Source organism: Narcine bancroftii, chromosome 6, assembly GCF_036971445.1.
Source record: "Narcine bancroftii isolate sNarBan1 chromosome 6, sNarBan1.hap1, whole genome shotgun sequence".
Lineage (NCBI taxonomy): Eukaryota > Metazoa > Chordata > Chondrichthyes > Torpediniformes > Narcinidae > Narcine > Narcine bancroftii.
The window spans coordinates 242,854,572-242,880,371 of NC_091474.1; the positions used below are offsets into that span (position 1 = coordinate 242,854,572).

At 59.8% G+C, this 25,800-nt stretch overlaps 2 protein-coding genes across 4 annotated transcripts in view; both read right to left on the bottom strand.

The window, feature by feature from the left end:
- The window catches only part of LOC138737383 (proline-rich protein 36-like), a 13,909-nt gene extending 4,625 nt beyond the window's left edge, over positions 1 to 9,284 (bottom strand). The window contains exons 1-15 of the mRNA XM_069888130.1: positions 9,030 to 9,284; positions 8,420 to 8,775; positions 8,050 to 8,337; positions 7,346 to 7,701; positions 6,950 to 7,236; positions 6,509 to 6,750; positions 6,176 to 6,295; positions 3,928 to 4,068; positions 3,591 to 3,734; positions 2,854 to 2,992; positions 2,363 to 2,502; positions 1,692 to 1,823; positions 495 to 633; positions 143 to 279; positions 7 to 91 (exon numbers count right to left, since the gene is read on the bottom strand). Of these exons, the coding sequence (XP_069744231.1) occupies positions 7 to 91; positions 143 to 279; positions 495 to 633; positions 1,692 to 1,823; positions 2,363 to 2,502; positions 2,854 to 2,992; positions 3,591 to 3,734; positions 3,928 to 4,068; positions 6,176 to 6,295; positions 6,509 to 6,750; positions 6,950 to 7,236; positions 7,346 to 7,701; positions 8,050 to 8,337; positions 8,420 to 8,775; positions 9,030 to 9,284 (2,961 nt within the window). The remainder of the gene's footprint in view (positions 1 to 6; positions 92 to 142; positions 280 to 494; positions 634 to 1,691; positions 1,824 to 2,362; positions 2,503 to 2,853; positions 2,993 to 3,590; positions 3,735 to 3,927; positions 4,069 to 6,175; positions 6,296 to 6,508; positions 6,751 to 6,949; positions 7,237 to 7,345; positions 7,702 to 8,049; positions 8,338 to 8,419; positions 8,776 to 9,029) is intronic.
- Positions 9,285 to 12,732: 3,448 nt separating this feature from the next.
- Positions 12,733 to 25,800, bottom strand: part of parp1 (poly (ADP-ribose) polymerase 1) — a 56,787-nt gene continuing 43,719 nt past the window's right edge. For all 3 annotated transcript variants that reach the window (XM_069887834.1, XM_069887833.1, XM_069887832.1), the window contains 5 exons: positions 25,616 to 25,768; positions 21,868 to 21,995; positions 18,093 to 18,154; positions 16,232 to 16,346; positions 12,733 to 13,302 (listed from right to left, as the gene is read on the bottom strand). In XM_069887834.1, the coding sequence (XP_069743935.1) occupies positions 13,221 to 13,302; positions 16,232 to 16,346; positions 18,093 to 18,154; positions 21,868 to 21,995; positions 25,616 to 25,768 (540 nt within the window). In that variant the 3' untranslated portion in view covers positions 12,733 to 13,220. The remainder of the gene's footprint in view (positions 13,303 to 16,231; positions 16,347 to 18,092; positions 18,155 to 21,867; positions 21,996 to 25,615; positions 25,769 to 25,800) is intronic.

Sequence of the window (25,800 nt, forward strand, 5' to 3'; positions counted from 1 at the left end):
TCGGACTGCGGGGCCACGGGAGGCGGGCGAGGACGGACTGCGGGCCACGGAGCGGGAGGACGGACTGCGGGCCACGGAGCGGGAGGACGGACTGCGGGCCACGGAGCGGGAGGACGGACTGCGGGCCACGGAGCGGGAGGACGGACTGCGGGCCACGGAGCGGGAGGACGGACTGCGGGCCACGGAGCGGGAGGACGGACTGCGGGGCCACGGAGCGGAGGACGGACTGCGGGCCACGGAGCGGGAGGACGGACTGCGGGCCACGGAGCGGAGGACGGACTGCGGGCCACGGAGCGGGAGGACGGACTGCGGGCACGGAGCGGGAGACGGACTGCGGGGCCACGGAGCGGGAGGACGGACTGCGGGGCCACGGAGCGGGAGGACGGACTGCGGGGCCACGGAGCGGGAGGACGGACTGCGGGCCACGGAGCGGGAGGACGGACTGCGGGGCCACGGAGCGGGAGGACGGACTGCGGGGCACGGAGCGGGAGGACGGACTGCGGGGCACGGAGCGGGAGGACGGACTGCGGGCCACGGAGCGGGAGGACGGACTGCGGGGCCACGGAGCGGAGGACGGACTGCGGGGCCACGGAGCGGGAGGACGGACTGCGGGCCACGGAGCGGGAGGACGGACTGCGGGCCACGGAGCGGGAGGACGGACTGCGGGGCCACGGAGCGGGAGGACGGACTGCGGGGCCACGGAGCGGGAGGACGGACTGCGGGCCACGGAGCGGGAGGACGGACTGCGGGCCACGGAGCGGGAGGACGGACTGCGGGGCCACGGAGCGGGAGGACGGACTGCGGGCCACGGAGCGGGAGGACGGACTGCGGGGCCACGGAGCGGGAGGACGGACTGCGGGGCACGGAGCGGGGAGGACGGACTGCGGGGCACGGAGCGGGAGGACGGACTGCGGGGCACGGAGCGGGAGGACGGACTGCGGGGCACGGAGCGGGAGGACGGACTGCGGGGCACGGAGCGGGAGGACGGACTGCGGGGCACGGAGCGGGAGGACGGACTGCGGGCACGGAGCGGGAGGACGGACTGCGGGGCCACGGAGCGGGAGGACGGACTGCGGGGCACGGAGCGGGAGGACGGACTGCGGGGCACGGAGCGGGAGGACGGACTGCGGGCACGGAGCGGGAGGACGGACTGCGGGGCACGGAGCGGAGGACGGACTGCGGGGCACGGAGCGGGAGGACGGACTGCGGGGCACGGAGCGGGAGGACGGACTGCGGGGCACGGAGCGGGAGGACGGACTGCGGGGCACGGAGCGGGAGGACGGACTGCGGGGCACGGAGCGGGAGGACGGACTGCGGGGCACGGAGCGGGAGGACGGACTGCGGGGCACGGAGCGGGAGGACGGACTGCGGGGCACGGAGCGGGAGACGACGGACTGCGGGGCACGGAGCGGGAGGACGGACTGCGGGGCACGGAGCGGGAGGACGGACTGCGGGCACGGAGCGGGAGGACGGACTGCGGGGCACGGAGCGGGAGGGACGGGACTGCGGGGCACGGAGCGGGAGGACGGACTGCGGGGCACGGAGCGGGAGGACGGACTGCGGGGCACGGAGCGGGAGGACGGACTGCGGGGCACGGAGCGGGAGGACGGACTGCGGGCACGGAGCGGGAGGACGGACTGCGGGCACGGAGCGGGAGGACGGACTGCGGGCCACGGAGCGGGAGGACGGACTGCGGGCCACGGAGCGGGAGGACGGACTGCGGGCCACGGAGCGGGAGGACGGACTGCGGGCACGGAGCGGAGGACGGACTGCGGGGCACGGAGCGCGAGGACGGACTGCGGGGCACGGAGCGGGAGGACGGACTGCGGGGCACGGAGCGGGAGGACGGACTGCGGGGCACGGAGCGGGAGGACGGACTGCGGGGCACGGAGCGGGAGGACGGACTGCGGGGCACGGAGCGGGAGGACGGACTGCGGGGCACGGAGCGGGAGGACGGACTGCGGGCCACGGAGCGGGAGGACGGACTGCGGGCCACGGAGCGGGAGGACGGACTGCGGGCCACGGAGCGGGAGGGACGGACTGCGGGCCACGGAGCGGGAGGACGGACTGCGGGCCACGGAGCGGGAGGACGGACTGCGGGGCCACGGAGCGGGAGGACGGACTGCGGGCCACGGAGCGGGAGGACGGACTGCGGGCCACGGAGCGGGAGGACGGACTGCGGGCCACGGAGCGGGAGGACGGACTGCGGGCCACGGAGCGGGAGGACGGACTGCGGGCCACGGAGCGGGAGGACGGACTGCGGGCCACGGAGCGGGAGGACGGACTGCGGGCCACGGAGCGGGAGGACGGACTGCGGGCCACGGAGCGGGAGGACGGACTGCGGGCCACGGAGCGGGAGGACGGACTGCGGGCCACGGAGCGGGAGGACGGACTGCGGGCCACGGAGCGGGAGGACGGACTGCGGGGCCACGGAGCGGGGAGGACGGACTGCGGGCCACGGAGCGGGAGGACGGACTGCGGGGCACGGAGCGGGAGGACGGACTGCGGGGCACGGAGCGGGAGGACGGACTGCGGGCCACGGAGCGGGAGGACGGACTGCGGGGCCACGGAGCGGGAGGACGGACTGCGGGGCACGGAGCGGGAGGACGGACTGCGGGCACGGAGCGGGAGGACGGACTGCGGGCACGGAGCGGGAGGACGGACTGCGGGCCACGGAGCGGGAGGACGGACTGCGGGCCACGGAGCGGGAGGACGGACTGCGGGCCACGGAGCGGGAGGACGGACTGCGGGCCACGGAGCGGGAGGACGGACTGCGGGCCACGGAGCGGGAGGACGGACTGCGGGCCACGGAGCGGGAGGACGGACTGCGGGCCACGGAGCGGGAGGACGGACTGCGGGGCCACGGAGCGGGAGGACGGACTGCGGGCCACGGAGCGGGAGGACGGACTGCGGGGCCACGGAGCGGGGAGGACGGACTGCGGGGCCACGGAGCGGGAGGACGGACTGCGGGGCCACGGAGCGGGAGGACGGACTGCGGGCCACGGAGCGGGAGGACGGACTGCGGGGCCACGGAGCGGGAGGACGGACTGCGGGGCACGGAGCGGGAGGACGGACTGCGGGGCCACGGAGCGGGAGGACGGACTGCGGGGCACGGAGCGGGAGGACGGACTGCGGGGCACGGAGCGGGAGGACGGACTGCGGGGCACGGAGCGGGAGGACGGACTGCGGGGCACGGAGCGGGAGGACGGACTGCGGGGCACGGAGCGGGAGGACGGACTGCGGGGCACGGAGCGGGAGGACGGACTGCGGGGCACGGAGCGGGAGGACGGACTGCGGGGCACGGAGCGGGAGGACGGACTGCGGGGCACGGAGCGGGAGGACGGACTGCGGGGCACGGAGCGGGAGGACGGACTGCGGGGCACGGAGCGGGAGGACGGACTGCGGGGCACGGAGCGGGAGGACGGACTGCGGGGCACGGAGCGGGAGGACGGACTGCGGGGCACGGAGCGAGGACCGAGGACGGACTGCGGGGCACGGAGCGGGAGGACGGACTGCGGGGCACGGAGCGGGAGGACGGACTGCGGGGCACGGAGCGGGAGGACGGACTGCGGGGCACGGAGCGGGAGGACGGACTGCGGGGCACGGAGCGGGAGGACGGACTGCGGGGCCACGGAGCGGGAGGACGGACTGCGGGCACGGAGCGGAGGACGGCGGCGGACTGCGGGCCACGGAGCGGGAGGACGGACTGCGGGCCACGGAGCGGGGAGGACGGACTGCGGGGCCACGGAGCGGGAGGACGGACTGCGGGCCACGGAGCGGGAGGACGGACTGCGGGCCACGGAGCGGGAGGACGGACTGCGGGGCCACGGAGCGGGAGGACGGACTGCGGGGCCACGGAGCGGGAGGACGGACTGCGGGGCACGGAGCGGGAGGACGGACTGCGGGGCACGGAGCGGGAGGACGGACTGCGGGGCCACGGAGCGGGAGGACGGACTGCGGGGCACGGAGCGGGAGGACGGACTGCGGGGCACGGAGCGGGCACGAGCGGACGGACTGCGGGGCACGGAGCGGGAGGACGGACTGCGGGGCACGGAGCGGGAGGACGGACTGCGGGGCACGGAGCGGACGGAGGACGGACTGCGGGGCACGGAGCGGGAGGACGGACTGCGGGGCACGGAGCGGGAGGACGGACTGCGGGCACGGAGCGGGAGGACGGACTGCGGGGCACGGAGCGGGAGGACGGACTGCGGGGCACGGAGCGGGAGGACGGACTGCGGGGCACGGAGCGGGAGGACGGACTGCGGGGCACGGAGCGGGAGGACGGACTGCGGGGCACGGAGCGGGAGGACGGACTGCGGGGCACGGAGCGGGAGGACGGACTGCGGGGCACGGAGCGGGAGGACGGACTGCGGGGCACGGAGCGGGAGGACGGACTGCGGGGCACGGAGCGGGAGGACGGACTGCGGGGCACGGAGCGGGAGGACGGACTGCGGGGCACGGAGCGGGAGGACGGACTGCGGGGCACGGAGCGGGAGGACGGACTGCGGGCACGGAGCGGGAGGACGGACTGCGGGCCACGGAGCGGGAGGACGGACTGCGGGCCACGGAGCGGGAGGACGGACTGCGGGCCACGGAGCGGAGGACGGACTGCGGGCCACGGAGCGGGAGGACGGACTGCGGGCCACGGAGCGGGAGGACGGACTGCGGGCCACGGAGCGGGAGGACGGACTGCGGGCCACGGAGCGGGAGGACGGACTGCGGGCCACGGAGCGGGAGGACGGACTGCGGGCCACGGAGCGGGAGGACGGACTGCGGGCCACGGAGCGGGAGGACGGACTGCGGGCCACGGAGCGGGAGGACGGACTGCGGGCCACGGAGCGGGAGGACGGACTGCGGGCCACGGAGCGGGAGGACGGACTGCGGGCCACGGAGCGGGAGGACGGACTGCGGGCCACGGAGCGGGAGGACGGACTGCGGGCCACGGAGCGGGAGGACGGACTGCGGGCCACGGAGCGGGAGGACGGACTGCGGGCCACGGAGCGGGAGGACGGACTGCGGGCCACGGAGCGGGAGGACGGACTGCGGGCCACGGAGCGGGAGGACGGACTGCGGGGCCACGGAGCGGGAGGACGGACTGCGGGGCACGGAGCGGGAGGACGGACTGCGGGGCACGGAGCGGGAGGACGGACTGCGGGGCACGGAGCGGGAGGACGGACTGCGGGGCACGGAGCGGGAGGACGGACTGCGGGGCACGGAGCGGGAGGACGGACTGCGGGGCACGGAGCGGGAGGACGGACTGCGGGGCACGGAGCGGGAGGACGGACTGCGGGCACGGAGCGGGAGGACGGACTGCGGGGCACGGAGCGGGAGGACGGACTGCGGGCCACGGAGCGGGAGGACGGACTGCGGGGCACGGAGCGGGAGGACGGACTGCGGGCCACGGAGCGGGAGGACGGACTGCGGGCCACGGAGCGGGAGGACGGACTGCGGGCCACGGAGCGGGAGGACGGACTGCGGGCCACGGAGCGGGAGGACGGACTGCGGGCCACGGAGCGGGAGGACGGACTGCGGGCCACGGAGCGGGAGGACGGACTGCGGGCCACGGAGCGGGAGGACGGACTGCGGGCCACGGAGCGGGAGGACGGACTGCGGGCCACGGAGCGGGAGGACGGACTGCGGGCCACGGAGCGGGAGGACGGACTGCGGGGCACGGAGCGGGAGGACGGACTGCGGGCCACGGAGCGGGAGGACGGACTGCGGGGCCACGGAGCGGGAGGACGGACTGCGGGGCACGGAGCGGGAGGACGGACTGCGGGGCACGGAGCGGGAGGACGGACTGCGGGCACGGAGCGGGAGGACGGACTGCGGGGCACGGAGCGGGAGGACGGACTGCGGGGCACGGAGCGGGAGGACGGACTGCGGGGCACGGAGCGGGAGGACGGACTGCGGGGCACGGAGCGGGAGGACGGACTGCGGGGCACGGAGCGGGAGGACGGACTGCGGGGCACGGAGCGGGAGGACGGACTGCGGGGCACGGAGCGGGAGGACGGACTGCGGGGCACGGAGCGGGAGGACGGACTGCGGGGCACGGAGCGGGAGGACGGACTGCGGGGCACGGAGCGGGAGGACGGACTGCGGGGCACGGAGCGGGAGGACGGACTGCGGGGCACGGAGCGGGAGGACGGACTGCGGGGCACGGAGCGGGAGGACGGACTGCGGGGCACGGAGCGGGAGGACGGACTGCGGGGCACGGAGCGGGAGGACGGACCTGCGGGGACGGACTGCGGGCACGGAGCGGGAGGACGGACTGCGGGGCACGGAGCGGGAGGACGGACTGCGGGGCACGGAGCGGGAGGACGGACTGCGGGGCACGGAGCGGGAGGACGGACTGCGGGGCACGGTGCGGGAGGACGGACTGCGGGGCACGGAGCGGGAGGACGGACTGCGGGGCACGGAGCGGGAGGACGGACTGCGGGGCACGGAGCGGGAGGACGGACTGCGGGGCACGGAGCGGGAGGACGGACTGCGGGGCACGGAGCGGGAGGACGGACTGCGGGGCACGGAGCGGGAGGACGGACTGCGGGGCACGGAGCGGGAGGACGGACTGCGGGGCACGGACCGAGAGAAGGGCAGGCGGGCGGACTGCGGGGCACGGAGCGGGAGGACGGACTGCGGGGCACGGAGCGGGAGGACGGACTGCGGGGCACGGACCATGAGGAGGGGCTGGCGGGCGGACTGCGGGGCACGGAGCGGGAGTACGGACTGCGGGGCACGGAGCGGGAGGACGGACTGCGGGGCACGGAGCGGGAGGACGGACTGCGGGCACGGAGCGGGAGGACGGACTGCGGGGCACGGAGCGGGAGGACGGACTGCGGGCCACGGAGCGGGAGGACGGACTGCGGGCCACGGAGCGGGAGGACGGACTGCGGGCCACGGAGCGGGAGGACGGACTGCGGGGCACGGAGCGGGAGGACGGACTGCGGGGCACGGAGCGGGAGGACGGACTGCGGGGCACGGAGCGGGAGGACGGACTGCGGGGCACGGACCGAGAGAAGGGCAGGCGGGCGGACTGCGGGGCACGGACCGAGAGAAGGGCAGGCGGGCGGACTGCGGGGCACGGAGCGAGAGAAGGGCAGGCGGGCGGACTGCGGGGCACGGAGCGAGAGAAGGGCAGGCGGGCGGACTGCGGGGCACGGAGCGAGAGAAGGGCAGGCGGGCGGACTGCGGGGCACGGAGCGGGAGGACGGACTGCGGGGCACGGAGCGGGAGGACGGACTGCGGGGCACGGAGCGGGAGGACGGACTGCGGGGCACGGAGCGGGAGGACGGACTGCGGGGCACGGAGCGGGAGGACGGACTGCGGGGCACGGAGCGGGAGGACGGACTGCGGGGCACGGAGCGGGAGGACGGACTGCGGGGCACGGAGCGGGAGGACGGACTGCGGGGCACGGAGCGAGAGAAGGGCAGGCGGGCGGACTGCGGGGCACAGAGCGAGAGAAGGGCAGGCGGGCGGACTGCGGGGCACGGAGCGAGAGAAGGGCAGGCGGGCGGACTGCGGGGCACGGAGCGGGAGGACGGACTGCGGGGCAAGGAGCGGGAGGACGGACTGCGGGGCACAGAGCGGGAGGACGGACTGCGGGGCACGGACCGAGAGAAGGGCAGGCGGGCAGACTGCAGGGCACGGAGCGGGAGGGAGGAGTGGAGGGTGGACGGACTGCGGGGCACGGAGCGGGAGGACGGACTGCGGGGCACGGAGCGGGAGGACGGACTGCGGGGCACGGAGCGGGAGGACGGACTGCGGGGCACGGAGCGGGAGGACGGACTGCGGGGCACGGAGCGGGAGGACGGACTGCGGGGCACGGAGCGGGAGGACGGACTGCGGGGCACGGAGCGGGAGGACGGACTGCGGGGCACGGAGCGGGAGGACGGACTGCGGGGCACGGAGCGGGAGGACGGACTGCGGGGCACGGAGCGGGAGGACGGACTGCGGGGCACGGAGCGGGAGGACGGACTGCGGGGCACGGAGCGGGAGGACGGACTGCGGGGCACGGAGCGGGAGGACGGACTGCGGGGCACGGAGCGGGAGGACGGACTACGGGGCACGGAGCGGGAGGACGGACTGCGGGGCACGGAGCGAGAGAAGGGCGGACTGCGGGGCACGGAGCGAGAGAAGGGCAGGCGGGCGGACTGCGGGGCACGAAGTGGGAGGGAGGGGTGGAGGGTGGACGGACTGCGGTGCACGGAGCGGGAGAACGGATTGCGGGGCACGGAGCGGGAGGACGGATTGCGGGGCACGGACCATGAGGAGGGGCTGGCGGGCGGACTGCGGGGCACGGAGCGGGTGGACGGACTGCGGGGCACGGAGCGGGAGGACGGACTGCGGGGCACGGAGCGGGAGGACGGACTGCGGGGCACGGAGCGGGAGGACGGACTGCGGGGCACGGAGCGGGAGGACGGACTGCGGGGCACGGAGCGGGAGGACGGACTGCGGGGCACGGAGCGGGAGGACGGACTGCGGGGCACGGAGCGAGAGAAGGGCAGGCGGGCGGACTGCGGGGCACAGAGCGAGAGAAGGGCAGGCGGGCGGACTGCGGGGCACGGAGCGAGAGAAGGGCAGGCGGGCGGACTGCGGGGCACGGAGCGGGAGGACAGACTGCGGGGCAAGGAGCGGGAGGACGGACTGCGGGGCACGGAGCGGGAGGACGGACTGCGGGGCACGGACCGAGAGAAGGGCAGGCGGGCAGACTGCAGGGCACGGAGCGGGAGGGAGGAGTGGAGGGTGGACGGACTGCGGGGCACGGAGCGGGAGGACGGACTGCGGGGCACGGAGCGGGAGGACGGACTGCGGGGCACGGAGCGGGAGGACGGACTGCGGGGCACGGAGCGGGAGGACGGACTGCGGGGCACGGAGCGGGAGGACGGACTGCGGGGCACGGAGCGGGAGGACGGACTGCGGGGCACGGAGCGGGAGGACGGACTGCGGGGCACGGAGCGGGAGGACGGACTGCGGGGCACGGAGCGGGAGGACGGACTGCGGGGCACGGAGCGGGAGGACGGACTGCGGGGCACGGAGCGGGAGGACGGACTGCGGGGCACGGAGCGGGAGGACGGACTGCGGGGCACGGAGCGAGAGAAGGGCAGGCGGGCGGACTGCGGGGCACGAAGTGGGAGGGAGGGGTGGAGGTTGGACGGACTGCGGTGCACGGAGCGGGAGAACGGATTGCGGGGCACGGAGCGGGAGGACGGATTGCGGGGCACGGACCATGAGGAGGGGCTGGCGGGCGGACTGCGGGGCACGGAGCGGGTGGACGGACTGCGGGGCATGGAGCGGGAGGACGGACTGCGGGGCACGGAGCGGGAGGAGGTTGGGCAGGCAGACAGACTGCGGGATACAGACCAGGAGTTGGCAGTGGAGACCATTCAGCCCACCGAGGCCACATGGTGTGTATATTTCCTGGTTCTAAAGATGGTCCCTTAACCGAAAACTGGTATCCCTAGAAGGGTCTTGTACTGTAAACGATCAGATGCCATTGCATCGAACAGTGGGATCTGGGAATACTGATACACAATCCCCTGAAAGGGGCCTTCATAAATCAAAGTACTGAGTATAAGAGTCAGGACATTATGGTCAAGTTGTACAGCACGCTACTGAGGCGAATTCTGGAGTATTGTGTGCAGGTTTGGTCACTGAACTACAGGAAAGATATCAATAAGATAGAGATGCTGCTGGAACTTGAGTTACTGAGTTGCAAGGAAAGGTTAAAAAGGTTAGAACTTTATTCCATGGAGTGAAGAACGAAGGAAAAGTTTTTAGAGGTATTTAAAATTATGATGGATTTAAAACGATGAGGGATATAGACATGAGTAAATGTAGGTAGGCTTTTTCTACTGATGTTGGGCGAGACAAGAACTCAAGTAGATGGGTAAAAGATTAAATGGTTCAAGGGACTATTAGCCAAGAGTGGTGGGAGAATGGAACGAGCTGCCAGCTGAAGAGATGAATGTGGGCTCAGTTTTAACATTAAAGAAAAATTTGGATAATTTCATGGATGGGCGGGATATGTTAGTGGTTCTCAACCTTTTTCTTTCCACTCACATCCCACTTTAAGTTATCCCTATGCCATCGGTGCTCTGTGATTAGTAAGTGATTGCTTAAGGTGGGATCTGGGTGGAAAGAAAAATTTGAAAACCACTGTTTGAATTGTCCCTCATTGACTTGTTATATGCATGGTTTCATAACTCCAAAGGAAATGGGCCAATTTTTCTCAAGCACAATTGGGTCTAGAGCAGTGATTCTCAACCTTCCCTTCCCACTCACATCCCACCTTAAGCAATCCCTTCCCTATCACAAAGCACCGATGGCACAGGGATTACTTAAAAGTGGGATGTGAGTGAAAAGAAAAAAGGTTGAGAACCACTGGGATATGGACTGGGTGTAGGTCAGTGGGATGAGACAACAGTTCAGTATGGACCAGATGGGCAGAATGGCCTGTTCCAGTGCTGTAATGCTCTATTGCAGTCAGTTTTTATTTGCACCACGATAACTTCAAATATTTATTATTCTTGTGTTTATTAAAGCACTACAATGCAGAAATACACCATTTGGCCCATCTAGTCCTTTCATTCTGCCCAGAACCATGGACCTGGCAGAGAACCATTGTCTCTTATTTCAATTAAGAATACTATAGTTGTAATTTTAGGTCTTTTAAAAAAAAAACTGTACCTGTTCAGCTGCAGCAAGAATGTCAGTGTTTTCTGTGACAGATTTTATTTTGTATATAGATATGTTTTAAAGGAGGTAAATTGTGGCAGGTTTTTTTTCAGTTAGGTCACTTTAGTTTGATAAAAACACTTCAAAACAGATCTCATTTAAAATGCAAAAGCTCAGCTCAAGCCAGACAGTTCAGGCCTTTGCAAAAACTTTGAAGGATGCCTATAAGGACTTCACAAGTAGGTGTTGAACACGATGTGGAGTAATGGATTATTGTTATGGAAAGCAACAGATGAACGAACTCAGAAGAAGGCCTTTAGTATGCTTGCCTATATAAATCAGTGCATAGAATATAGGAGTTGGGAAGTAATGATGAAACTGTACAAGGCATTGGTGAGGCCAAATTTAGAGTAATGTGTGCAGATCTGGTCACCGATTTATAGGAAGGATATTTACAAGATAGAGAGAGTGCAGAGAAAATTTACAAAAATGTTGCCTGGGTCTCAGCATCTGGAAATCAAGGAGAGATTGAGCAAATTACGAACGTAGATGGCTGAGAGGGGATTTGATAGAGGTGTTTAAGATAGATAGAGCTGATGTGGAAAGGCTTTTCCACATGGATCCAAGAGGTCATGGGCTGAGAGCTGATGCCACATGCCACATGAAGCCATACATCCATGAGTCCAGGTTAAAGTCTGGAAATGGGGACGCAAATCGATCAAATATACTGTACAACTTAAGACATATTTACCTAAACCTCTATTGTACATACACATCTAAATACCATAGATTCTCTTTTTCTTTGGCTTGGCTTCACGGACGAAGATTTATGGAGGGGGTAAATGTCCACGTCAGCTGCAGGCTCATTTGTGGCTGACAAGACCGATGCGGGACAGGCAGACACGGTTGCAGCGGTTGCAAGGGAAAATTGGTGGGTTGGGGTTGGGTGTTGGGTTTTTCCTCCTTTGCCTTTTGTCAGTGAGGTGGGCTCTGCGGTCTTCTTCAAAGGAGGTTGCTGCCTGCCGAACTGTGAGGCGCCAAGATGCACGGTTTGAGGCGATATCAGCCCACTGGCAGTGGTCAATGTGGCAGGTACCAAGAGATTTCTTTAGGCAGTCCTTGTACCTCTTCTTTGGTGCACCTCTGTCACGGTGGCCAATGGAGAGCTCGCCATATAACACGATCTTGGGAAGGCGATGGTCCTCCATTCTGGAGACGTGACCCACCCAGTGCAGCTGGATCTTCAGCAGCGTGGACTCGATGCTGTCGACCTCTGCCATCTCGAGTACTTCGACGTTAGGGATGAAAGCGCTCCAATGAATGTTGAGGATGGAGCGGAGACAACGCTGGTGGAACCTTCTAGGAGCCGTAGGTGATGCCGGTAGAGGACCCATGATTCGGAGCCGAACAGGAGTGTGGGTATGACAACGGCTCTGTATACGCTTATCTTTGTGAGGTTTTTCAGTTGGTTGTTTTTCCAGACTCTTTTGTGTAGTCTTCCAAAGGCGCTATTTGCCTTGGCGAGTCTGTTGTCTATCTCGTTGTCGATCCTTGCATCTGATGAAATGGTGCAGCCGAGATAGGTAAACTGGTTGACCGTTTTGAGTTTTGTGTGCCCGATGGAGATGTGGGGGGGCTGGTAGTCATGGTGGGGAGCTGGCTGATAGATAATAAAATGTAAATACTGTACAGTACCTTTAATACATACACAGGTAATAAAAGAATAACGGCGTTTAAAACGTGGAAACCATCCACTGGTAGTGTTAAATTGCACATTAGTCAGGTCCAGCTTTTGCTTTCAGCAACTCAAACAAGACACGAGCCTTTGCTGTGATCGTCATTGGTCTTATTTTTAAGCCTTTGAGGTGACCTCGGACATAACTGCGATCTCGCGTTACTCAATTGAGTCAAGGATGGCTGAATAACGGACCCTGTTTGACCTGCTGTGTTTCTCCAGCATCGAAGTGTTTTTTACTTCAACCACTGTATCTGCAGACCTTTGTGTTTTACGCGTGAAACTTGAACAAGCTTCTGGCATTGTAATGAACGCAGACACAGGGATGATTCTTTAAGCCTTTATTCTTCGCATCATATAAAATGGGAAAAAAAAGATACAAACTTCGAGGAAAAGACTTGCAGTAAAGAAGTGACAAGAATTGCCTGTCAATAAGAGACAAAGATAGAAGCAAACACAAAGAAAACTTTACAGGAATGAGGACACGTCCCCACTCTCAATTCTAATCGTCCCCACTCTCAATTCTAATCCTCCCCATTCCCCACCCCAATGACCTTTCTCTCAAATAAACCCAGTGCTTTGTCAGTTAGTTCAGCCACTTCACTGGCTGAATAAAATCTTCAACCATTTTCACCCGACTCAAATTGCGTTGTTTCAATTTAACAATGCTTAAATATGGCTTTTGTCAGTTTCAAGTTTTAGGGTGTCCCACATCCCACGCCTCTGGCATAGGGACAGGGTTGGGGGAGGGCGCGACCTCTGACCTTGTGTTGCCTATTCCGCCCCTCCCCACGTCCGGAGGGAGACGGTGTTTTCACCAAAGGGAGGTCTTGTACTTGAAGTTCAGCTTCAGCAGGTACTTGAGGTTGACCTGAGCCACGTCATAGACGATGTACCTGGCAGAGGGTGGGTTAAGGCGACAACAGGACACATAATACACTCCCCCCACCACCCTTGGTGTAAATGTTTGACCCTAACCCCCAAAACCCCAGCTCTGTCAACCTTGCTCCATTAGCCAATCCAGGCAGCATCCTGGTAAATCTCCTCCGCCTCTTCTCTGTACCAAACACACAGTGTCTGCAGTCTATCGCTCCATAGCTTCCACATCCTTCCTGTAATGAGGTGACCCGACCCAGCATTTCACAGAGCTGCAACATTACCTCACGGCTCTTGAACTTAGTCCTCCATCTAACGACAGTCAGAACACCATAGGCCTTCTTGACTATCCTATCAACCTTGAGCAGATGTAGATTTGGACCCCAAGGTCCTCTGTTCCTCCACAATGTTAATTATCTAATGATTAATCCTGTCCTCTGGTTTGACCTTCCAAAATGCATCACCTTACTCTTACAAGAACTCCATCTGCCACTTGCAACCTGTCCATCTCCCTGCTGTAACCTGGACCACACTATCCACAACACCTCCAACCTTCGTGTCCCCTGACCCACCCTCCACTGCTTCATCCAAAAGATCCAAACCTCCAGTGAGTCTCGGTCAGAACTTTTCCTTAATCCCCTCCATAGGGTCGTGTGAAGAGAGGGGTGGGGGGGGGATATGTGATCTTTGCAGACACTCCCGTCTATCCCACAACTGACAGGGAGGAAGGGGCGGTGAAACGCTGCCTCTTCCTACCACAACCCCCACACGTTTCACAATGTCCCACAGTGATGGTACCTCCTGTGCCTATAACTAACCAGCCATTTCCTCCACCACCATTCCACCCTCTCCCCCGCCTGGGTGAGAGGTCACTGGCCAGAGGTAAAAGATATTAGAAGGAAAAACAAAACAAACCATCAGGTCGGAGGGGTATAGAGCACAAACCATTACAGCACAGAACAGAGTACAGGCTCTTCGCCCCAGGATGTTGTAAACCTACTCAACAATCTAAACCCTTTCAACCTTACACTCATCACCCTCTATTTTTTTTGGCATCCATGTGCCTGCCACAGTCTTTTGAATGTCTGTATTGTACCAGCCTCCATCACCATCCCTGGCAAGACATTCCAGGCACCCACCAGTTTCTGTGCAAAAAAAAAAAGTACTCCCGGCGTCTCCCCTAAACCTCCCCTCATCTTGCTCAGACGTCCTCTGGTGTTTGCCACTCTTGCCTCAGGTTTGGCCGTCCAACCTTTCAAAGCTCAACTTTCTGTTCATCCATTCCCCCCTCTCTCACAGCCGTCACCCTCACCCGTCATCCCCCTCACCCCCACAACACACCACCCTCCACACTCATCATCCTGTCAACCTCACAACCCCCATTCCCCTCTCTCTGACCCCGCCACTCTGCCCCACCACACAATCTCTCCCCCAAGCCCCCCACAACCCACCGCCCTCATCATCCTGTCACCCTCACAACCCCCATTCCCCTCTCTCTGACCCCCGCCACCCTGCCCCCACCACCCCATATCTCCCCAAGCCCCCCTCACCCCTACAACCCACCATCCTCCACTCCATCACCCCCACAACTCCAATCCCCTCTCCCTGTTACCCTATCCCCAAGCCCCCCCTCACCCCCACCACCCTCCTCCCACAACCCATTGTCCTCAGCCCTATCCCCCTCATCCCCACATGTCCTTCTCCCCCAGCCCGTCACCCCCAACACCCATCCCTCTCCCAGCCTGTCTGCCTCACACCCCAACTCCCTCATATCCCCAAAAGACCATCCCCATATGCCCCATCCCCTTCTACCTCTCCCCCTTTCCCTCTCCAACCCATCTCCCTCTCCCCCACAGCCTCGTCCCCCTCTCATCCCCTCTCCCCAGCCCCATCCCCCTCAGCCACCATCCTCCTCTTGTCTCAGCCCCGTCCCCTTTTCACCTCAGTTCTCTCTGTCCCCACCCCATCCCCCTCACCCCATCCCCCTCACCCCACTTTTCCCCTCACCCCCAGACACTCCCTCAACCCCTCCTTCCCCCTCACCCTGGCCCTACATTCATCCTCACCCCCCCCCCAGGTCCCCTTCCCTCTCACCCCATTCACCCTCACATCCCCAGGCCCCTGTCCCCCTTCACTCCAGCCCCCTACCCCCCCACCTGACACCCTCCAACCCAGCCCCCGTTCCCTTCTCTCCCAGCCCCGTCCTACTCTCTCCCAGTCATTGTTCCATCCACCCCAGCCCCCGTCCCCTTTCCACCCCAGCCCCCGTCCCCTTTCCACCCCAGCCCCCGTCCCCTTTCCACCCCAGCCCCCGTCCCCTTTCCACCCCAGCCCCCGTCCCCTTTCCACCCCAGCCCCCGTCCCCTTTCCACCCCAGCCCCCGTCCCCTTTCCACCCCAGCCCCCGTCCCCTTTCCACCCCAGCCCCCGTCCCCTTTCCACCCCAGCCCCCGTCCCCTTTCCACCCCAGCCCCCGTCCCCTTTCCACCCCAGCCCCCGTCCCCTTTCCACCCCAGCCCCCGTCCCCTTTCCACCCCAGCCCCCGTCCCCTTTCCACCCCAGCCCCCGTCCCCTTTCCACCCCAGCCCCCGTCCCCTTTCCACCCCAGCCCCCGTCCCCTTTCCACCCCAGCCCCCGTCCCCTTTCCACCCCAGCCCCCGTCCCCTTTCCACCCCAGCCCCCGTCCCCTTTCCACCCCAGCCCCCGTCCCCTTTCCACCCCAGCCCCCGTCCCCTTTCCACCCCAGCCCCCGTCCCCTTTCCACCCCAGCCCCCGTCCCCTTTCCACCCCAGCCCCCGTCCCCTTTCCACCCCAGCCCCCGTCCCCTTTCCACCCCAGCCCCCGTCCCCTTTCCACCCCAGCCCCCATCCCTGTATCCACTTCAATCCCCGTCCCCCCTCTCTTCAGCTCCCACACATTCCCTAGCCCCTGTTCTGACTGGGAAGGATACTCGTTGTACAGTAAACTGGAATCAGAGACAGGCATCTGAACCCCTTTGCCCAGCGGTACCTCCACTCCATCCAGCATGATGGTGGCACTAGGGTCTGGGGCAGTCTTGCCCACACCTGGAGAGAAGCAGGAAGCTCCATCAAAGGTGCATTGACACTACAATAACGTTGGGTTTATTGTCACATACGCAGGTAGAATGGACACAGGATCCGAAATTCTCACTTGCTGCAGCCAAACAGGAGTAGAACATATACCTTAAAGTGCCCCAGAATAGAAATCCATATTTCAATATATATTTAAGGTGGATAGGGTCATAAAGAGAGCCTTTGGCATGTTGGTCTTCATAACTCAAAGTACTGAGTACAGGAGTTGGGATGTTATGGTAACATTGTATAAGACATTGGTGAGACTAAATTTGGAGTATTGTGTGCAGTTTTGGTCACCCAACTACAGGAAAGATATCAAAAAGATTGAAAGAGTCCAGAGGAGATTTACTAGGATGTTGCCCAGACTTCAGGAACTGAGTTACAGGGAAAGGTTAAACAGGTTAGGACTTTATTCCCTGGAGCCTCGGAGGATGGGGGTGGGGGGGGATTTGATGGAGGTGTACAAAAATTATGAGGGAGATAGACAGAGTAAACGCAAGCAGGTTGGGGGAGACAAGAACTAGAGGACATGGGTTAAGGGTGAAAGGTGAGATGTTTAAAGGGAAATTAGTGGAAACTTCTTAACGCAGAAAGTGGTGAGAGTGTGGAACGAGTTAAGGGGAGGGACAGGGAGACAATCTGTTGGACCGTTCTCTCCAACCCACCGCCTGACCCGCAGACAAGGGGGGGGGTGGGTGAGTATGGGTGGGACTGGGTCCCATACCCAGATCCAGGAGCTCCTCTGTCATTAGACCCCCCCCCCCCGCACTGTTTCTGAGGTGCATGGGAACGAGGGTGGTGAACCTTTGGAACTCTATTTTGCCCAGAGGGAAATTTCTTGTGGCCCTATGACTATTTCCCCAGAGTTATCAAGGGGATATCTCAATGGGGAAGATCAGGGAACGGAGGCCTCTGAAGAGGAGATGAGACCTGCCGTGAGGCAGGGCAAACGTCTGCCTTTTTATTAGTCTGCACTAACGTGCCACTATTTTATTGCACTAGGATTGATGAGAATATTTCTTATGTATCTCCTGCAGAAATCGCCTTTTTAAATTCAAGTAAGTTTACAATAACAGTTTATTTTGTACAAATATCTGTTTGGCTGCAGTAAGTTCAGAGCACGTATACACTGCAAAATGCAGAACCGTTAATATCAAGGTAAACACAACACTGCAATAGCCCCAGCGACCCAGGTTCAAATCCCGTGCTGTCTGCAAGGTTTTTTTTAACCTTCTCCCTGTATCTGCGTGGGTTTCCTCGCACCCTCCAAATGTAGAGGGGTTGAAGGTTCATTCGGTGTAAATTGGGAGACACAGGCTCATGGGCCTGTTACCATGCTGTATGTCTACATTTTAAATGTGTATGACAAGAATTTCTCAGCACACGTGCACGGTTCAATGTGTATGAGAAGAATTTCTCAGCACACCTACATGATATAACGTGTACAACAATAAACACGTTATCATTTTCTTGCATGCTTTTTTTTCCTGCCTTGAGATTCAGTGTTCCCCCACCCCCTTCCTGGAATGGAATCACCACTGGATCTATCAGTGAGGAAAGGGGATGGGTGGGGGAAGCTAGTAAATGGGCTGAGGGGTCAGAGAGAAGGTGATTTGGGCAGGTCATTGGAAGAGAGTGACAGGCCGTGGCGGTGGGGAGGGGCAGCAGGGAGACGAGGCATCAGGGACAGGGTTCCCGGCTCACCAGGATGCTCACCTTTCACGCTGTGCTTGCCCTTCGGTAACTTGCTGATGTGATTGGCTCGTTTTAATTCATACCTGGGGAAGGAAAGGAGAGAGCAGGCTTCAGTGGCAGAGGTCTCAGTCACCTATCTTCAATAGCAATCCCTAAACGTCGCACTTCAGCGGCTGCCAGGCCCAACATTCCACACTGGAGTAGAGCCAGACAGCCCTGAGTAAGGCGGTGCCATGGTGATATTCAGCAGCAGAAACCCCTGCCTTGACCAAGAGACCACCCCACCCCCCCAGACTCTTGCTCCAATCTGAAACCAGGGGCCGCTCCGGAGCTCCTACAGTGCAGAAACAACCAATTTTAACGTGGAAAGATGCGAGATGTACTTTGGGAAGACAAACGAAAGTTGGACATCACTGTAGGGCACTGAGGTCACAGAACAGCACATTACAGACCCTTCAGCCCTCAATGTTGAGCTGACCCAACATAAACCAACTCAAGAATCTAATCCTTCCCTATCTCGCAATCATCACCGTCTAAGAGTCTTTTAAACATCTTCATTGTACCAGCCTCCACCATCACCTCCCACTACTCTCTGTGTGAAAATAATAGATGGCACCAAATTCTCCCCTAAACTTCCCTCCCTTCCTTGTACACACGTCCTCTGGTATTTGCTACTATCACTCTGGGTAAAAGGCACCGGCTGTCCACCCTATGCCTCTCATAATCTTGTTAACCTCTATTAAATCACCTCCCATTCTTCTTTGCTCCAAAGAGTGCCAGCTCTGCTAACCTTGCTTTGTAAGACGCATTTCCCAATCCAGGCAACATCCTGGTTAATCTCCTCTGCCACCCTCTCCATAGCTCCCACATCCCTCCTGTAATGAGGAGTGCAGTAGGACAGGAAGATGTGGGAATTCCCTGAAAGCGGCATCACAAGCAGAGATATTTTGGCCTTCATCCATTTACCACAGAGACCGCTCTCTCCGTGACCCCCTGGACCACCACTCATCCCTGCCCTTTGGTATCTACCCCATGTGACCACAAGAAGTTCCACACCTCCTTCCCACCACCACCACCACCACCACTCAAGGCCCGAAACAGCCCTGCCAAGTGAAGCAACACAGCCATCTACTGCATCTGGGGCTCCCGCTGTGGCCTCCTCTACACCGGAGAGACCAGACGGGGAGAGCTCACTTCGCTTCCCCATCAATGACAAGGTCCTTCCAGTGGTGCCAACATGTCTGTCCTTGTCCTTGGACACTGCCAAACCAGGGCCCGCTCGTAAATTTGATGAGCAACACCTAATATTTCATCTGGGCACGCTCAACCACGTGGCATTAACATCAACTGCCTCCCTCCCTTCCCTTCCCCCTGTCTTCTTTCCTCCAGCTCTCCACCCACTTCCTCTCCATTCCCAGAGCCATCCCCCCTCTTCCCCTTATCCACCTATTACTTCTTGCCTGTGGGACTGTGCCCCTTCCCCTGCCCCTCCCCACATTTTGTTCAGGTGCCTGCCTACATTTTGTAGGCACACAATGAGGGGCTCAAGCTGTTGAGTTTCTCCAGCATTGTTTTCACTACAATCTCTGAGCTTGCAGACATTCGTGTTCCCCCACCCCCATTCTATTGAGTATCGGAGTTGGGATGTTACAGTGAAGTTGTATAAGACATTAGGGTATTGTGTGCAGTTCTGGTCAACCCGGCTACAGGAAAGATATTAATCAGATTGAAAGAGAGCAGAGACGATTTACTAGGATGTTGTCGGGATTTGAGGAACTGAGCTACGCGGGAAGGTTAAACAGGTTGGGACTTTATTCCCTGGAGGGTAGAAGAATGAGGGGAGATCTGATAGAGGAACACAAAAATGATGAGGGGTAGAGATGGAGTAAATGCAGGCAGGGTTCTTCCACTGAGGGTGGGTGAGACAAGCACTCAAAGTTAAAGGCGAAAGGGAGCACGAGGGGGAACCTCTTCACACAGAGAGCGGTGGGAGCGGGGAACGAGCTGCCAGCTGAGGTGGTAAATGCAGCCTCAGTTTTAACATTGAAGAAAAATTTGGATAGAATCGTGGATGGGAGGGGAGTGGAGGGATAGGGTCCGGGTGCAGCTGAATGGAAAGAGGCTGAGAAATAATTTGGCACAGACTAGATAGGTTGAAGGGTTTGTTTCCGTCCTATGGCTAATTACTTAAAATAATTATCCCCTGCCAGGTTCCCCACCATTTTATTCAGTAAAGTATCTGCCAGATTCCCAACACCCCTGAGGAAGGCTCTGGCCCAGGATGTCGACTGTCTTTTTACTTCCCTTTGATGCTGAGAGACCTGCCGAGAGTCTCCAGCACTTTTGTGCTCAGGTTGTACCTCGATAATCTAGCGACATCGGGACCTGGCCATTGCCGGACCAGAGAAAATGCTGGAAAACAGAAATTGTCCCCCAAGGGATCCTCCTATGTAAACATATTAAAAGGTAGAACAAAGCTTAAAACAGGAAATAATACTGAGAGTCGGCATAATTAGCGAAGTTATTATGCAACCACTTTACAGCGCCAGCGATCGGGACCGGGGTTTGAGTCCATTGCTGTCTGTAAGGAGTTTATACTAATGGCGGCAGAGTCAACCTTTACAGCGCCAGCAATCGGGACCGGGATTCGAATCCCGCCCTGTCTGTAAGGAGTTTGGACTAATTGCAGCAGATTCATATGTGTCGTCCATGGGAGTTGCCAGACCACATAGGTTGGATAGGAACATAGGAAGTAGGTACAGGAGTAGGCCAAAAATGGCCCATCGAGCCTGCTCCGCCATTCAATACCATCATGGCTGATCTAATTTGTGACCTAACTCCACCTACCTGCCTTCTCCCCATATCCCCTAATTCCTCTATCATGTAAAAATTTATCTAACCGAATTTTAAATATGTTTAATGAAGTAGCCTCAACCACTTCCCTGGTTAGATAATTCCAAATATTCATTACTCTCTGGGAAAAACTATTTTTCCTCATCTCTGTCCTAAATCTACTCCCCTGAATCTTGAGACTGTGTCCTCTCGTTTTAGTTTCCCCGGCCAGCTCAAAAAACCTTCCTACATCTATCCTATCCATACCCTTCATAATCCTATATGTTTCTATAAGATCTCCTCTCATTCTTCTGAACTCGAGCGAATACAATCCTAGACGATTTAATCTTTCATCATAAGTCAACCCCTTCATCCCAGGGATCAACCTAGTAAACCTCCTCTGGACCGTCTCCAAAGCCAGTGTATCCTTCCTCAAATATGGAGACCAGAACTGGACACAGTACTCCAGGTGCGGTCTCACCAGTACCTTATACAGTTGCAACATGACCTCCCTACTCCTGAATTCAATTCCTCTAGTGATGAAGGCCAACATTCCATTTGCCTTCCTAATAACCTGCTGCACCTGCAACCTAACTTTTTGCGATTCATGCACAAGCCCTCCCAAGTCCCTCTGCACAACAGCAGGCTGTAGTTTTTCACCTTTAAATAATATTCAGCTCTTTTATTTTTCTTGCTAACATTGTACTCCATCTGCCAGACCTTTGCCCACTCATCCAGCTTAACTCTATCCCTCTGCAGACTCTCCACATCCTCATTAGAATTTGCTCTTCCACTCAATTTGGTGTCATCCGCAAACTTGGCTACACCACATTTTGTCTCCTCCTCCAAGTCATCAGTGAATGGCTGGGGATAAGAGAGCTGCAACCTGTACTGCATTCGACCCCAGCACCTGCGGAATTTCCTATTGCTGTGTGCGGCCGTTGAAGACCTGCTGGATACTCACATGTTCCCTAGGGCCACATCAGCCAGCAGAACAAGACCCACGGGCTCCGCCTGGGAGGTGTGGCAGTAGTTGGCACTCTTCGACACCATGTCAGCGAAATAGACCCCTTTGCCGAACATGTAGCCAGTCTGCGGGGAGACAGAGCAGGACATGGGCAAAGGTTAGCGTTCAGCCCCCTCGACGCTGGTCCACTCAGCCACAGCCGACAGGATGCTGGGCCTGGCAAAAGGTGTGCAGCGAGTTTTGGGTCGCGAAGCACCATGGGGTTCCCATGGAGTGGTCGGGGCAAGTGATAAGCTTGGAGGTCTCAGAGAATAAAGGGAGATTCCCTCCCCAAATGCACCTGAAAGGCTGTGTCCGACAATCGATTGGTTCTACGGCCATCACGTACTAACCTGACAATATATATCGCCTTTTGGGAACAGCCCTTCAGCCCATGATGTTGTGTCCATCTACGTAGACCTACTCCACAACAATCCAACCTTTCCCTCTCTCACACCTATAGCCCTCTAATTTTTTTTGGATCCACGTACCTGTCTGAGAATCTTTTAAATGTCCCTCTTGTACCAGCCTCCACCACCACTCCCAGCAATGCATTCCAGTCACCCACCACTCCGGTGTATAAAAACGTTCTTCTACCATCTCCCATAAACTTCCTCCCCTCACATGAAACAGACGTCCTCTGGTAATATGCTATTGTCGTGTCGGGAAACAGGTGCTTGGCTGTTCCTCATAATCTTACAGGCCTCTATTAAATCACCTCTCATCCTTCATCCCAGCTTTCTCAACCTTCCTTGATATGACCAATCCAGGCAACGTCCTGGAAAATCTCCTCTGCCCCCTCTCTGAAGCATCTATAACTAACCGGAACTGAACATAACATAGAGAACTGAGAACAGAGAACATTCAGGCCCTCCGGTCCACAGTGTTATGCCGACCTGCGTAAATCTACCCCACAATAATCTAGCCCTCCCTCGCACCCACAGCCCTCTATTTTTCTCACATCCACGTGTGCCTGTCTGTAACAGATGTGGAAAGGCCCTTGCACCATGTATTTATTCCATCTACACCACTCTGTACGTGCACGCACACACACACCAGGGTCGTTCAACATCGTCGTCTAATGAAAGGGTGAACAACCAGCGCCCTTCTACTGGGGAGAAAACAGCAAACACCCAAGGACATCTGTTTAAGGTGATTGGGGCAAGGTTTAAGGGAATCGTCAGAGGTGATTTTATTTTTGTTTACACACAGAGTGGCGGGTGCCTGGAGTACATTGTGGGAGGCAATGGCTGGGGCGGACAGCCAGCATGCTTCCCCTGGGGCGACCGTAGCAAATACCAGTGGGGGAACTGTACAAATTGACGCGAGTTTAGGAAGACGTCAGGGGAAAGTTTTGTTTTTACACACAGAGAGTGGTGGGTGCCTCGAATGCATTCCCAGGGATGTTGGTGGAGGCTGGAATAACAGGGACATTTCAAACACTCTTAGGCACACGGATGTAAGAAAAATAGAGAGCTGTGAGTGTGGGATGGGGGTGAGATTGTGGAGTAGGTTTTTATAGGTCAGCACAACATCGTGGGCCTAAGGGCTGTACTGAGCTGGTATGTTCTGTTTTCGAAATAGGCCCTTCGGCCCAACTCATTCACGCTGACCAGGTTGTCTACACAAACTAGTTCTATATTTAATTTATCCAGCACGGTAACAGGGCCATTTCGGCCCACGAGTCCGTGCCACCCAATTAACCTACACCCCGGTATGTTTTGAACGGTGGAAGGAAACCGGAGCTTCCAGGGAAAACCCAGACACAGGGAGAACATACAAACTCCTTACAGACAGCATGGGATTTGAACCCCTGGTTCCGGTCACTGGCGCCGTAAAGGCGTTGCGCTAACCGTGCTGCTAACTATTTGCCTGCATTTCAACCATATTCCTCAATACCTTTCCTCTCCACATACCCAATCCCTTATCTGCCCCCACCATTTCTCTAGCAGATCGTTCCACACACCCACCACACTCTGTGTGAAGAAGATGCCCCTCAGGTTCCATTTTAAATCTTTCCCCTCTCACCGTAAATCCACAGCAATACTCCCCGACCCTGGGAAAAACAACCATGACTTTTCACTCTATCCATGTCCCTCATGATTTTATAAATCCACCCCCCCCCCCCCCCCCCCCAATCACTTGATGGATGCATCACAGTGTGAATCGGAAGCTGCTCTGCTCAAGGTCGGAAATTACAGGAAGCAGTGAATGCAGCACAGAACATCGTGCAAACTACCCCTTCCCCTCCCCTCATCAACTCCCGCTGCCCGGGGAAGGCAGCCAACACACTGAAAGACCCGTCACAACCTGGGCTCACTCTCCTCTCCCATCTATAACACTCTCCACCATTCACCCTGTTGGCTCCCGTACCCTGAGGTCTCTTCATTTCCATTCTCCACCCCATTCCCTTGCTGACATGTCTGTCCATGGTCTCATGTACTGCCAGACCAACACCACCCATAAATTGGTGAACATTTCTGCAGCACAGATGGCGTGGAGGTTAGCGCAACGCCAGCAATCCCGTGCTGTCTGTAAGGAGTTTGTACGTTCTCCCCGTGTCTGCGTGGGTTTTTCCCACGGGCTCCAGTTCGAAACGTACTGGGGGGGGGGGGCGGGGTGGTGAAGGTTCATGGGGTGTAAACTCGTGAGCCAAAATAACCTGTTACCATGCTGTACATCTCAATTTAAATTTAAACACGTCATCTTCCAACCAGGCCCCCCTCCAACTGGGTGGCATTAATATGGACTTCTCTGGCTTTCGTTAAACCCCCTTAGTTTCTCCATTCCCTGTCTCTTTTCGCAAAGACATGATAAACTCTACTTAGTCCCTCATCACATCCAATTAACACCTTTTGTTGGTCTGGATTCCTCCCCCAATGTTTGAAATCTGAGACTTTCTGATATAACCTGCTTCTGCCTTTTCCGGTTTTCCCCTTGAAGAAGGGCTCAGGGCCGGAATGTCAGCAAAATACCTTTGTCTCCCATAGACGTTGAAGAGACCAGCTGTGTTCCTCCAGCATTTCCATTTACTGCAACCACAGCGTCTGCAGTCGATCGTGTTTCACTCTTTCTGCTCTGCAACACCCCACGGGTGCTGGAGAGCCTGTGAAAACGGGCTTCTTCCCCGCGGCCATCAGGTTCCTGAATGAACCCCCACAGCAGTGCTCTCGCACTGCCCTTGCCTGGCACTAGTGGGCCAACGCTATTACACCACTAGCAATCGGGACCAGGGTTCGAATCCCATGCTGCCTGTAAGGAGTTTGCTTGTTCTCCGTATCTGCATGGGTTTTCCCTGGGGTGGAGGGGGTGGGGGGCGCGCTCCAGTTTCCTCCCACCATTTGAAACACACTGGTGGGGGGGGGGGGTGTAATTAATTGGACGGCACTTGCTCGTGAGCTGAAAGGGCCTGTTACCTTACTGAATGTCTAAATATTTTTTTAAAATTAAGAATGTAAAATATTTACATTTAAATGCCTTTATTTCACTGATGGTATCCCTCTAATCGTACTGATAACATACAGTTGTACACATGTTAGAGTGGACCTGCTGGACTGATCACGGAAGAGCTGCACCCAGTGATGATCAGATGATTGACCTCCGAGGTGGCAGGGAGACCAGCGAGGAGCATTAGCTCCGGGGGCCAAAGGGACTATCCTCCTGCCACTCCTCGATATCCCCACCTCTCCCCTCCCCTCCAACTCACCACGGGGGCCTCAGGTGGTGCAATCCGCAGGCCCTGCGACAAGATGCCAGCGAAGTTGGTGGTCCGGGAGCCGTGCCATAGGAGTTGCCGGTTGTGCAGGTCATGGAATGGCTGGAACCGCTGCTCCTCCCCGTCACGGCGGATCTTAAATATCTGTGGGGGCAGGGAAGTTGATCAGTGATGGA